The following is a 14,598-nucleotide window of genomic DNA, read 5'->3' on the forward strand; positions in this document are numbered from 1 at the left end:
TGGCAGCACAGAGGGAAACCAATCTAGGCTGCTGAACTGTGCAAGACATCGCTGCCCAGGTAGGGAAGTTGGCTGTGACAGTCTGTCATGTAGATGCACAGGTACCCAAGAGCTGGGCTAATGGAGAACATCACAACAATGGAGAGGTGGATCAGGCTGCCAAAATTAAAGTGTCTCAGGTGGATCTGGACTGGCACATAAAGGAGAATTATTTCCGGCTCAGTGGGCCCAAGACACCTCAGGTCATCAGGACAAGATGCAACATCCAGATGGGCTCACGATCAAGGGGTGGATTCCGCCATGGACACCATCTCCCAGGTTATCCATAACTGGTAAACATGCACTGCAATCCAGCAGGCCAGGGTGTAAAGCCCCTTTGGAATGGTGGATGATGAATTGAAATATAAACCTGGAGAAGCCTGGCAGATTGATCCCATCACACTCCCCAGACCTGCCAAGGCAAGTGCTACATGCTGACAGTGGTGGACACAACCCCTCGATGGCTGGAGACACACCCTGTGTCTCACAGCACTGCCTGGAACACCATCCTGGGCCTAGAAAAGCAAGACGCTGGTGATATGGCCCCCCAGAAGGTATTGAGTTGGACAATGGGACTCATTTCAAAAGCAGCCTCATGGATACCTGGGCCAGAGAGCACCAGATGCAGTGGGTGGATCATGTTCCCTGTCATGCACCAGCCTCTGGGAAAAACTGAACTGTACAATGGACTGTTAAAAACCACATTGAAAGTGATGGGTGGTGGGACCTTCAAGCATTGGGATCTACATTTAGCAAAGGTCACCTGGTTATTTAACACCCGAGGCTCCACCAATTGAGCTGGGCCTGCCCAGTCAAAACCTCCACATACCACTGCTCAGAGCAAGCGACGGGGTGGCTTTAGCAGGAGTATTAAATTGGAGAACACCATTCCTAAACCATGACAACCTCCTACTTGCAAATGAGGAAGAATTTCTGGTGGCTGTGAGGTTGCCAGGGGCAGCTTTGGCTGCAGTGGCCATGCAACATTTGAGCACAGGATCCAGAGAGAAGAGAGCAATGTAAAAAAGAGACTGGAGCCCTGGACTTCAGGAGAGCAGAATTTGGGCTCTTCAGGGATCTTCTTGGAGGAATTCCACAGGTTATGATCCTGGACAGAGGAGGGGTCTAGGAGAGCTGCTCATTTTCAAAGATTAGCTCCTTCAAACTCAAGAATGGTTCATCTTGACAAAGCACTAAGTCAAGCAAAGGTGGTAGAAGGCCAAAACAATGAACAAAGGGCTCCTGAATAAACTCATAAATGGTGAATACAAAGCAACCATATGTGGCTCAAAGTCCTTGCTCTGACATTTATAGCTGGGACATTGTTAGCGGGAAGTGCCCTTTCTGGTCTCCTGTTCTTGTTCCTCAGGCACCTGCTTCTGGCCAGTGCTGGACATGAAGTTAAAAGGATCTTTGTTCTTAGCAAAAAACCTCCTCTGTGCTCTGAGACAAAGAGAAGAACATAATGCTGAGCTTAAAAATGGAAACATCTAAATACAATAGGTTAATGCCCACTTTTTCAATCTGAGCTGGTGATCAGATATCTAAAATGACATGTTTGTAAGATCCAAGATCTGATGTTGAGTGTTGAAGAAATTAGTTTTGCATAAAAAGATTTTTCTGCTGTTTGATTCTGGTAATTGAATTTGTGTATGTGCACAGAGTTGTCTAAGGAAAAATAGACCATGTAGGGTACCATGTTTCCACCTTCAGAGCATGGAAGTGAGGTAGTTTGTGTGTGATGGTTCAGTCATTTTAAATCACTGTGGTACGTACTGCACACTGTGGTAGACAGTTTTACAAAAATATTTTGTTTTTTTTCAGTGCCAGGTGATGTCTGCTCTTTCATGTCTTTGAGGAGCTGGCTTTTATTTTCCTGTTCCTCTACACTGTTCTACTTCTGAACATCAAATACTATTCCAGAGGATGCTCTACACTAAAAATAACATTATCATTATTGCTTTTTCTGACAGATAAGGTAGTTAGCATTAATCTCATTAAAATATTGCCCATGCTTGTAGAAAAGGAATTTTGCTGTTAGAACTGTTCTCACTGACAGGGTCTGATTACTGGTTTGTCTTTTAACAAATATCAAGAGAGTTAGGGTGAAATATTTTAGAGTATCTGGAGACCAGCTGGGTATCAGCAGCAGGTTTATTAATTTTCAGTTTATTTTCATTCTGTATGTCCTAACTTTTTCTGGACCTTCAAGCATTTCTGTCCTCAAAACCTATTTTCACTCCAAACTAAAAATCAGTCCATGTTTATGAATTGTTCAGAAGTTATTTTGGTTTAGCTGATAGTTGCCTTTTAATTTGATTTTTATCTTACTTTTGTGATTTTTATTAGTGGTAACTTGGAATTCTGGAGCAGTTTCCTAATCCTCAGATCCAGTTCTAGGACACAAAAACAACACAGCATTATTTCAACCCGTTTGCATTATCATTGTCACCAAGTGTATTTCTCATTTGTAATCATGGTTTTTAATCCCAGTGCTGCTATTTTCCATTGTTAACATGGGCAGGTTCATCTGCTCTTCCCTTTAGTGTGTCAAATTATTTTCTCCTCCTTATTGCTTCACTGCTCCGGGAAAGCTGTGGAATGTGCTGATGGGATACCTTCAGCCTGTTCAACTGCTGGCATGACAAAGAGAACAAGCCCAAAACACCTCCTGCAACAGGCCTGGGCTCACACAGGTGCCTCTCACACACCCTTCACTCGCTGGCAAGTCTTCCCCAGCAGGGAGACCTCGCCCTGCTTGTCCCTGAGATCTCAGAGGCCGTTAAACAGCCTGTTCCCATTGCAGTGCCACAGAGCACAGCTGTGCTCACAGCCTCCCACGAGCCACACGCTTGAATCCCTTCGGCTTAAAGTTGAGTTCTGCCGTTCTTTTGTCTATGTCTGTCCCGGTGCAGGCCCTCCAAAAAATTACAGGAGGTGCCCCAGTACTGTCAGTGACGTGTTGGAGAGAATGTTTAGGTTGTGTTCCACTACATGGTACTGAAGAGCCCTCCTTGAGTTCTGCTTCAGAGGAAACAGGAACAGAGGGAGTCCCCCTCTCCTCTAGAAATGTGTCACAGGCAGATGAAGATACATTTCAGAGGTTGTTTGAATTCCTTCAGTCCTTTGCTGAAAGGTTGACACTGCTGTTTTCCAGAAGAAAATATCCTGGCCCTTCCAGCATAACTCTTCTTTTTCCCCCCAAAATCTCCATTTGTATTTTAACACAATTTTCTCCTTTTTTTGGTGGGGAGATGTGGGGGGGACCAGCTCACTCTGAGCCTGTTTTCACACACACCCACCTGATTTCATTACACATTTACAAGAGCCTGTGTCCATGGATTTTTATTGATGGAGAGCTGGTTCTGGAATACCTGGGTCAAGAAGGCAACTTTTCTCTTAAAGGCTGTGGTGGGAATTCTATTCTTCTGTGGACAGAACCATCCCATTCAACCTTTCTTCCAAAACAGATGTTATTGGTCGTGGATTCTCTAGAGACACTATAAGGGATCATAGGAAACTAGATATTTAAGGTGAAACAGTAAGTCACAACATTCCCTGTGGAGAGGACAGGTAAAAGCAGTGATTTGGAAAAGTGAGCTACAATACCTGTTGGGGGAAGTCCCTGAGCTGCTGACACCTACAAGAAAAGAGGGTGGTAACAGAAGAAATAAAGTGGCCTTTCCTTTGTATTTGTAGCCTTTGCAAGACATTTGACAATGGCCTGACAGTCTCCTGTGTTGAATGGCTGTTAGATTAATCCGCTGCAGCAATTCTTCCACAGAGCCAAATGGGGGGCAAAGTCTGGGGACAAATGACCCTCCGGCATCTGCAGCTCTTGTAGAGGATGCCTCGGGCACTGTGCCCATATACACAAGCATATGGATGCATTTGCATGGGTCTCCAAATATCTTCCCTGAAAATCTACACTTCCAAGTAAAGAAATGAATGGTCAGTCCTCAGAATAAGAACACCTGTGTTTATTCACATGGAACCAAAGACAGGAGTGCAGAGAAGGAATTCTTTTAATCATCTCCTGGGAAAAAAACATCTTGGCAGCACAGTTCCTGGTACAGGGCCACTCTCTTCTAAGATACAATTAATTGACTATGGTTATGGGCTGCTGCAACATTCCTGTGAGACTCCCTAAACAATATGAAGTGTCCAAATGGAGTTGACTTCTGCCTTTCCATGTTAAAATTTTAACTCATTCAATGCTCATTTGTTTCTTTGTCATGGTTTCACCACAGATGGCAACTCAGGACCACACAGCTGCTTTCTCCTTTCCCCTTGGTTGGACGGGGGAGAGAATTGAAACAGTAAAAATGAGAAAATTCATGGGTTTAATAAAGAACTCAACAGTTTAATAAATAAAGCAAACACTGTGAGTACAAGCAAAGCAAAGAATTCATTCACTAGTTCCATCAACACCCAAGAGTTCTGCCTGCTCCAGAAAAGCACAGCAGTTACATGGAAATGCAAATGCCATCACTCAGTGTCCCCCCCTTCCTTCTTCTTCCCCCATCTTTAAATACTGAGCATGATGTGATATAGTCTGGAATACCCCTTTGGTCAGTTGGGGTCAGCTGAACCAGCTGTGCTCCCTCTCAGACTTTGTGCACCCACAGCTACTCCCTGGTGGATGGTAGGAGGAGCAGAGGAGGCCTTGACTCTCTGTCAGCACTGCTCAGCAATAACTAAAACACCCCTGAATTATCAACACGGTTTCCAGCACAAATTCAAAATATAGTCCCATTCTAGGTACTATAAAGAAATGTACTCCAGCCAGAACCAGCACATTATTTAATAAAAACAAACAAACAAACAAAACCAAATCCCCAAACACCCTGTTTCCCTGGCTCTTTCTGCCTGTGGGAGATACTGAGAAGGAAGTGATAAGTTAACAACATGTTCGTGGTTTGGGGTGTGCTTGTGGGAGACTGCTGCTGTTATTGCTACTATTGCATCTGTTTCTGGGAAAAGACAGCCCAGACTAGTCTTGAGAAGTCTGGGAAGAGTCTTGCCTTGCAGCAACCCCAAAAGACCCCACTGGATTAAAGCCCCTCCTTCCAGTTCTGCCCTGGCCCTGCCTGTGTTTCAAGCACTGTGCCCTTTTCAAGTTCTCGAGTGCTGCAGAAATAGGTGGCTGTGTCTGCAGCTGTTGGTGAGAGCACTTCCAGCAACAGCTGGTTCCTGGAGGGGTCTGCAGAGCTGGTGACTCGGGTCTGGAAGGATGAAGCGACGTGCTGGAGCCCTGTGAAAGGATATTGCAGCACTATGTGCTGCAGCTCTTTGCCAGGAGTCTGCCGGATCCAGTCCCATGCGTAGCTGCTGTCGGTGATGGGGACACCAGAGATGTGACAGGTAAGCGAGACAGACTCCGACATCTTCCCTCCTGTGGGGCCTGAGGCCTTTGTCTGCACTTGGCAAAGGCCACCTGCAACCCCAGGAGACAAGGATGAACAGATAGGAACAGCTTAAGCAGCCACTTAAACTGCTCCACCACATCCCTGGGTTTCTGCTTGTGATCTCCAGGATCCAGCAGCTGTAAACACACACACTCACCAACTCTTGCTCCCTTCAGAATCTCAGATCTGAGAGAAACACAAGCTTCCCCCTTCTCCCTTTGAGCTCCCTAATGACAACCTAGAATTTCCCCATTTCCTCTTCTCACCCCTCAGGGAGCAAAACTCGTGGGCTAGACTGAGTGAACACGAGCCCTGCCCAAAAGCACAGCAGGGCTGTTCACACCTCACCATTTCCCTCACTGGGTACCCATAATACTGGGAACCAAGGGAAAGAGGAAAAGTTGCTTCTAAAGGCAGTGTGGTGGGGTGGGAGGTGAGTCGACAAGAGACATGAGAAGAAAACAAGCATAAGGGTTAGAGCTCATTAGGGGACAGGAAAAGGCAGGATGACCCTGTTAGAATCAAACATTTGAAAATTCTATGCTGTGACTATAGGACTCTTTGGGACCAACCCTGCACATCTGTGGGACACAGCCCCTTCCAGCTCCGAGTCTGGGACACTGACAGGTGATTTGTGTTCAAGCTCAGCCGATTTCGTGTCTCTCTGCAAACAGCACAGAAGTAGTGGGCAGAGTCCCCAGCGTGCAGGAGGTGTAGGCTGAGAGATGCTTCAGAGCGGGAATTGTCCCGGGAGGCTGTGGCTCGACCCTCCACTGCTGGCCCAAACTGAATCTGTGATGAATAATGGCTTATCCAGGACACCCACTCGACCCCCACTCCGGGTGCCTGACGGTACCAGCGAACATAATGATTCTCGAAGGTGAAGCCGGACCCGCGGCAGGAGAGGAGCACGGAATCCCCGGGAGCTCGGTGCCCTCCGCCGGCCTCCTCCAGCCTCAGCTGCGCCCACAGCCCTGCGGTGGAGAGCGCAGGAATCGGGCAGGGTGCGACCACGGACCGAGTGTGTTCCCCCACTGTCCCGGTACCCTCAGCCCCGGCACGGACACAGCCACCGCCCCTGCCACCTCCCCGCTTTTGTTCCAGCCTCTGTCCCTGCCCCTGCTCCCGCCTCTCCTCTCTCGCTCCCTCCTTCCCCAGCGCTGGGCTCGCTGCCGTCCCCGCCCGGCTCTCACCTGTCGGCCCCACAACGTCATGTGGTAAGGAATCGGCCCTTGGCCAGTTGTGGTCAGCTGTACAGCTGGCAGGCAATATGAGAAGCAGAGAAGACTTGGTGCACTGTTCAGCAGTTGCTAAGTCATTGCTGTGTTATCAGCATGGGTTTGGCACAAAACAGCAGCTGCCCAGAGAGGCTGCCCAGACAGGCTGCCCAGACAGGCTGCTACAGAGAAATTTAATCCCCACCAAACCAGACCAGTACACCTTTGCTGGTTGACCCTGCTTTAAGCAGGGGGATTGAATGAAACCTTTCACAGAGATCCATTACTCTGGATGAGTATCAGTAGTTCAGAGGGGAGAAAATGTGTTATCAACTGACTGAAAGCCCCATTCCCCATCCCAGTGCACTGATCAGGGTGAGGGGATGTTTCCAGCTTTGTCCTTATTTCTCATTATCCATCTTTAATTTTATTGACAGTAAATTAAATTCATATCCCCATGGCCATACCTTTGCCCATGACGGGAACTGCTGGGACAGCTCCCTGTCCTGATCTTGATCCAAAAGTCTTTCATTGTAAACTTTCCCCCTGCTCAGTTGTGGAGGGGGACTGAGAGGAGTGTTTTGGTGGGCACCTGGTGGACAGACAAGGTCAACCCACCACACCTTCTCCACTTCTTCCTGATCAGGTGATCTGTAGCAGCCACCCAGAGCAATGTCATCTGTTGCTCTGTCTTTCCTGAACAGCCTGGCTCCATCCTCCACAGAACTGGAACTGGAAGATACCACAACACATCTCCATGATCCCATGGCTCCATGGCCAAGCCACAGAGGAAGAATGAGGCCATGCTGGAGAGAGGCTCAGGCAAAGCGCACTAAAACTGCACTTGCTTAAACAGTCTCTTAAGTTCCCAGAAAAGATCCTCCTGTATCATAAATGGTACCAGCCCTTCTACCACACTTCCCTCCACTGCCTGGACTGCCACCAAGCCAGAGGTCTGTTTCCTGCACCTGCCATTGCCCAACAACAGCCCCTGGGGAGCAGCTGCTGGAAAGAAATGCTGAGAGATCTGTCCTCCTGTCAGTCAGTTTTTGTTCCACTCTGCTGCAGAGCTGCTCCACGGTGATGCTGCTCCACAGTAATACGTTGCTGCATCCCCTGGCTTTGCTGCCAGGATCTGCAGTGTGACTCTGTTCTTGGAGCTCTCCACTGATCCCTTAAAGTGATCTTGGAAACCTTCTCCATAGATATCACTCTCCCTGTAAATCCATTCCAGAGTGCCACGTGGGTCCTGACGGTACCAGTACATGTAGTAATTCCTCATAACACCTTGTGTCATGCTGCACTGCAAGGTGACTTTATCTCCCTCTCCCACAGTCACTTCCCTGGGGTGTTGCTCCAAGGTCACCTGGCCAGTGACTGCTGCAGAGAGAGAGAACATGCCATGACCACTCCTAGATGGTGAAGACTGTTACGACCCGCCCCAGGAAAAGGGGAGAGGGGGTAACTCAGGTTTTTATCAATAATTCCCTTGGGGTGGATTATAGTGAAACGACACTAAATAATCGGTGTCTGAAAACATATACTGGCAAGGTTTATTTTAACAATTCTGTATCAACAGGCATGCTAGCAGTTTGGGTGCTGTCATACAACAATGTGATACAGAGATAACCTTTGGGGGGCGAAGAAAATGCATAGGGGAGAGAAAAAACCCAGGATGACAGTAAGGGAAAGTAAGGGAAAGAAAAGCTGAGGGTGGACAGATGTATATAGTCACTGCCCACGGGGTCCAACGATGCTTCCATGTCTGAAGTGGTGGCCTTGATCTGCTGGGGGTGAAGGAAGGAAGCCCCCACACTCCAAGAAGTTGTGAGTTATATCCATGGTCAGCGTCACGGGCCGTGCCTCGAGCCTCCAAACATCTCCTGGGTCTGTGCTGAGTTGGTTTTTTTTTTGTGTCTTTCCTGGTTCCCGCCTTTCCAAATTAGCAGAGGGAGGGAGGGGCCTGATTGCTCAGCAGAGGTCGAGCTCGGCTTCTTGCCTTTTCAGGATTTCACACCTTCAGCACTGGAGGGAGGGAGGGGCCCAATTGCTCATCAGAGGTATCATGCAAGTCAAAAGCCTGTAAAAGTCTCCTAGAATGCATAAATCATTAACCATTTCAGTCTCTGACAAGGACCCACTCACCTGTCCTTGAAAATGATCTAAATGGGCACAGGAGGGACAAGGACCTCTCACAGGCAAGTGGGGCTTAGGGCCCTGTGCTGCCATCCTCAAGCTGGGCTTTGCAAGATGGTTTGCAGTGCCCCATGAGCAGAGTGTCCAGTCCAAGTGCAAAGTGTTCTGGCCCAAGATCTGAGTGCAGCAGGGCCGTGCCCTGCTGTCCCCAGCCTGCAGAGGAGGCAGCTGGGATGGAGGTGATGAACTCCCAGCTAGAAAAGGAGGAGGGCTGTTCTTACCCTGCTTCACAGGGATGGTGGGACAGGTCGAGCCAGGGAACAGGTCAGGCTGCAAGGGGTCAGCACAGCTCCCCAGAGCCGTGCAGAGCACAGGGGCACGCTCAGTTCCTGGGGGGCATCACCCCTTCCTTTCACTTACCTACAGCGGGCAAGAACCCCCCCCACAGGACAGTCCACATGGCCAGGCGCATCTGTCTCACCTCTCTCCAGCTTCTCTCTGCCTGCAGAACAGCTCTGCCCACACCTTCCCTGCCCGTGCCTCTGTCACTGCACTCAGGCCCAGTCCCTCCCAGTCCCTCCCTCTGTCTCTGACAACAGGGAGGGTGAGAGCTGGGGGCTGCTGGAGCAGAAGCTGAAGCTGTTGGTGCACTCCCGGGTGTCTCTCACCCTGCAGGGCGCAAGAACAGTGTGTTCATTTGACAGGAAAAGCTCTGCTGAGCAAAAGGTGAGGTGCTGCTGTGGGGCAAACCTGACCTTTCCCCGAGGAAGTTTTGCAGGGTTTGCTGGGACTCTGGAGCTCCCCTGGGAGGGTGGCACGTTTTCCTTCCCCTCGGCTCCTGGCTCTTGCTTCTGCTGAGCTGCTGCTCCCACATGGGACCCCCAGGATCCCAGTTCCACTTGGAAAGGGCACCCTTAGGGCAGAAGTGCTCCTCACCCTGCTCCCTCCACTCTGCCCCAGCACTCCTCTCCCTACCCATGATGACACTTCTCCAGCTGCCTCTTCCTCTCAAAGCCCTCCCAGACCTCCCAAGCAGCAAATGCAGCCCAGGACTCAGCGGGGACCAGGCTGTTGGAGCTGCTCAGCAGAGCCAGGATACTTCCCTTCCCTGTGTCCTCCTACTCAGCAGGAACCCAGAGCTCTCCCTGTGACCACAGGATGTGACACCTGTGAGCCCTGACACACTGTCACCATCCTGGCTGCCACAACCCTTTTGGGGAGCATTGCCCACTCCACAGTGGCCCTGCACAGACTGTCTGAATCCATTCCTTCCCCTCTCTTTTCCTGGGTAACAGAACATGGTCCCTTTTGGATGGGATTGTCAGGACGGGGTGGGAAAAGGGACTTGGAGAGGGGTAGAGGAGCCCACTGAGAGTGGAGGCTTGAGGCTGGGAAAAGAAGCAGGGGGATGCAGGGCCAGGCAGAGCTGTGGTGCCCTGGGACACTTGGGGCTGCTCCAGCATTGTAGGACATGCCAGGTTCCCTATGGTCCCAAGGCCATGGAGGATTTGTTTATCTTGGAGGAAAGAAATGTGAGGAGGTCCCTCAACCTTCTCAGTTCCTGAGGAGGGGAAGTGGAGAGGGAGGTTCTCCATGTTACACAGTGATGTGGGAATGGTTTAGAGATGCACCAGGAGAGGTTTAGGTGGGATATTAGGAAGCATTTCATTACTCAGAGATTGGTAACACATTGGAACAGGCATCTTGAAGAGGTGGTCAATGCCCCAAGCCTGTCAATGTTTAAGAGGTATTTGGACAATTTCTTTTGAAACATGCTTTTATTTTAGTTCAAATCTGAAGGTAGTCAGACAGTTGGACTAGATGGTCATTGTAGCTCCCTTTCAATTGAAATGCTCTTCTCTTGCCTCTCCCCTGCCCTTCCCTCCCCTCCTTTCCACTGGGAGCACCCAGGCACAACGAGACCCCATTTCTCTGACCGCAGGCACAGCCCACTCACTGACTCCCCCCTTGCAGGGCCTGTGTCCTACCTGAACATGCAGGAGGGGAGGCAGCAGGGGAGGAAGCTGATGTTGTTGAGGCACACCCCGGGTGCCTCTCGCTGTGGTGCCTCCAGGCTGCAGTAATAGGATGCACTGTCCCTCTGCTCCAGCCCAGTGATGCTCACTGTCCCAGAGCTCTTGTCAGCCTGGCAGGAAAACCTCCTGTGGGCAAAAGGGGCTGTGTGGCTGTAGGAGCCTCCATGGCCCTGGCACTGCAGCAAGTACTGCAGGGGTCCACCAGGACGCTGCTGATACCAGGCCACGTAAATGTAGGAGGCATTGGAGCTGTAAGTGCATCGTAAGGTCCCAGTATTCCCTGCTGGCCACCACACTGCAGACCTTGTTGGTTGGATCTCATCACCCCAAAATGCATCTGAAACAAAAGCAGGCCTGTTCCGTCGCTACTTTGCTCTTCCTGGTGCCAGGAGATGGCCCAAAAGGGTCAAAGAAAGCAGGCAAAGGTGTTGTTAAAGCTCAGGTGCTTTGGGTGCCCCACAGAAGAAGGGGATCAAAGGAAGGCAGAGAGGGGCTGGAGCCAGGCAGAATGACTAGGCTGGCTGGGTGACAGAAGCACTTTGAACCACTTCTATGGAATAAAACATTGTATTTGGGACTCAGGATATGCCATTTATCATTCTGGGGAAAGAAGCTCTGGAAGAAAAGCCAAAACTGCCTGCAGAGAACAGTGATGGCCCCTGATTCCTTGGGAACAGCCCTGAACCACCTCAAAATTCTCCATCTCAAAATGCCATGGACCCTGTGCCAGGCCTCAGCAGGTTTATGTTAAAGCTCAGCTGGGTTTCCTGTCCTCGTGGGAACAGCACAGAAATATCGGGCAGAGTCCCGGGGCTGCAGGGCCCACAAGGACAGGGATGACTTGGACTGGGAATTGTCTCTCGACACCAAGGCTCGACCCTCCATTGCTGTCCCGTTTCGACTGACAGAGGAATCGGTGCTGATGGAAGACACCCACTCGGGTCTGCCTCCGGGTGCCTGACGGTACCAGTAAACGATATAAAGCCCAAAGTTGAATCCGGACCCGCGGCAGGAGAGGAGCACGGAATCCCCGGGAGCTCGGTGCCCTCCGCCGGCCTCCTCCAGCCTCCACTGTGCCCACAGCCCTGCGGGGGAGAGCGCAGGAATCGGGCAGGGCGCGACCACGGACAGAGGACGTTCCCCCACTGCCCCGGTGCCCTCAGCCCCGGCACGGACACAGCCACCGCCCCCATCCCTCAGTCCCTGTCCCTGCGTCTTCTCCAGCCCCTGTCCCACCCCTGTCCTTGTTCCAGCCTCTGTCCCTGCCCCTGCTGCCGCCTCTCCTCTCCCGCTCCCTCCTTCCCCAGTGCCGGGCTCGCTGCTCTCCCCGCCCGGCTCTCACCTGCCGGCCCCAAGGCCAAGGCCAAGCCCAGCAGCCACGGCCCCAGCCCGGCCGACATCGTGCCCGGCCGCGGCCGAGGGCTCCGCGGGAGCCGCCCCCGAGCCGAGCGGAGCCGCGCTCGGGCCGCTCCTGCCCGGCCCCGCCTCGCCGGGGCAGCGCCGGCGCCTCTGCCCGACCCCACAGACCCGCCCCGGCCCCCCCGGGGCCGCGGGAGAAGGGGGAACTCGGGAGAAAGGGGAACTCGGGAGAAGGGGGGACTCGGGAGAAGGGGGGCGCGGCGAGGGACGCGGGCAGCAGCGTAGGCAGAGGAGCAGCGCCCCGAGAGATGAAGGCTCCTGTCCCGGGGCTCCCAGCGCGGCTCCAGCGCTGTCCCGCCTTCTCGCCCCATATGCCCTTCAGAAGGTGTCGGCGCCTCGGCCCCGTGCAGCCGGGGCAGCCCCATCCCCGGCCCCAGCCAAGGGACGGGCTCTCGGCCCGCAGCGTCCCCTCCAGGACCATCCTCCTGCCCAGCACTCCCGGCCCGCCCTGGCATCGCCCCCATACCCTGCCCTGGGGACCAGGAGACAGGCAGGTCAGGGACAGTCAAGACTGCTTACCCTGGAGAAGGGAAGGCTTTATCTCTGTATAGAAACACGTGAAGAGGGAATACAAAGAAGACAGGGCCAGTCTCTTTCCAGTGATGCTTACTTACAGATCAGAGGGCAATGCACCCCAGCTGGAACACAGGATGCTCCTTCTGAACATCAGGAGGTACACTTTTACTGTGATGGTGACTGAGTTTGTGGCATCTCCATGCTTTGAGATATTCTGTAGCTGTCTGGACATGGTCTTGGGCAACTGCTCAAGCAGGCAGGAGGGACCAGGAGGGACCAGATGACCTCCTGAGGTACTTCCCAACTTCAGTCTTCCTGTGATTCTGTAACACTCATAGGCACATCCACGGCTTTGCAGGTAATTTGTGCAAGGTGTGGCAACGACCCTCCCACTCCTACTCCCATGGCCCACACTCTTCTTTCCCACAGGACACAGCTACCTGTCCATCATCCAGCCCTCAACTCCTAATCTTCCCTCCCATCCTTTGCTCCCTGCTGCTATCTTTGTGTCCTACAGGCCTGTCCTGATGGGTACCCCTGTCACCAGGCCCTCTGTTGCCCCATTCCACACAGAAAAACAGCAGGTCTGAGTGGATAGTGGGAACTGCTGACAGGGAGGTGCTGGGGCTTCATGGAAATGCTGGGATCCTTACGAGTTGGGTCCTCCCAGGGTGGGAAAACCCCCACAGAGATGCAAGCCCACGTAGCCACAACTGCTTCCTCCCACCTTCTGTGGCTTTTGACCACATTTTGCCTGTCTGCACCCCTTTCACCCCACCCTGGCCCACCATCACCCAACAGTGCTCCAGGCACAGCCTCGTTACTGCCTTGGCACTGCTCTGGCCTGTGGCAACTCTGATGCCCGGAGGTGCTAAAGAGCAAGTAGTTGACATCATCAGGGCACCCTCGGGTGTCCTTTCTGTCAACCCCACCAGGACACTAGAAGGTGTACTTCAGTTCCAGTGGGGTGATGCCCAGCACAGAGCAGTTATGGTCGGCCTTGTGGGAAAACTTCTTGAGGGCAACGGGACCTGTGAGGCTGCTGGAAGACCTTGGCCCTTCCTCAGTACCATGTGCTGCATGAACCCATTGAGATGTTTCTAGGACCAGGCCACTGCAATATAGCAGACATTGGACTGAAAGCACATCAGAGAGTCAGTACAGGCCCTACTCATCCCTGCGTGGCAGACCTCGTTTGGATCCTCTCACCGAGAAACACACCTGAAAATGCAGCAGCATCACTTCAACCTGCTCATGGCAACAGACCAAGTGTTTTGAGTATCTTCAGTGGTCCTAACCACAGGAGGCTGTTTTCCAGAGACAACTTTGAGAAACCTTTAATAAGCTGACACATGGGAGGGCACAGGCTTATATTGGATTGCACCCAACTCAGGACAATCTGCAATGAGCTGTGCTGTACACTTCCCTGACGCAGGATAAACTGAGCTGGCAAATCCTAGTGGGCGTGCCTGGAACTGCCACCCATGTGGTGTCTGTCCCGATGCGTGTTCTTATTTTTACCACAGTTTCAGATGCTGGGAAACCACTACCCTGGTGCATTAGCTGGCTGGCTGAACGTTGTCACTGTTTCATAGATTGATGCCATCTGTAGTGGCTGCTCATCCTATGACTGCCCCGCCCACATGGGAAACTGCCGAAAAGGAAACAAAGACAGTGTTTCCTGGGATTGAAATATAGGTGCCCATTTTTCCTCACAAGAGGTCAGTCTGCTGGTGGCAAAGCAAATCCACACGTTGGCACCTGCAGCAGCCAGACTGTGAACAGCTGCCTTGGTATAGCGTTTGTATGGGTACAGACAAAACAGAT

General features: G+C 51.9%; 2 gene segments (V, D, J or C); both read right to left on the reverse strand.

Moving 5' to 3' along the window:
* LOC116798714 overlaps positions 1 to 9,383 on the reverse strand; it is a 61,171-nt gene extending 51,788 nt beyond the window's left edge. The window contains 1 exon segment of the C gene segment in view: positions 9,221 to 9,383. Within this exon segment, the coding sequence occupies positions 9,221 to 9,272 (52 nt within the window).
* A 1,181-nt stretch (positions 9,384 to 10,564) lies between these two features.
* On the reverse strand, positions 10,565 to 12,303 carry LOC116798717. The segment is given in 2 exon segments: positions 10,565 to 11,921; positions 12,179 to 12,303. Coding segments are annotated over 2 exon segments (396 nt in total).
* Positions 12,304 to 14,598: the final 2,295 nt, after the last annotated feature.

This window comes from Chiroxiphia lanceolata, chromosome 26, assembly GCF_009829145.1.
Source record: "Chiroxiphia lanceolata isolate bChiLan1 chromosome 26, bChiLan1.pri, whole genome shotgun sequence".
NCBI classification, from domain to species: Eukaryota; Metazoa; Chordata; class Aves; order Passeriformes; family Pipridae; genus Chiroxiphia; species Chiroxiphia lanceolata.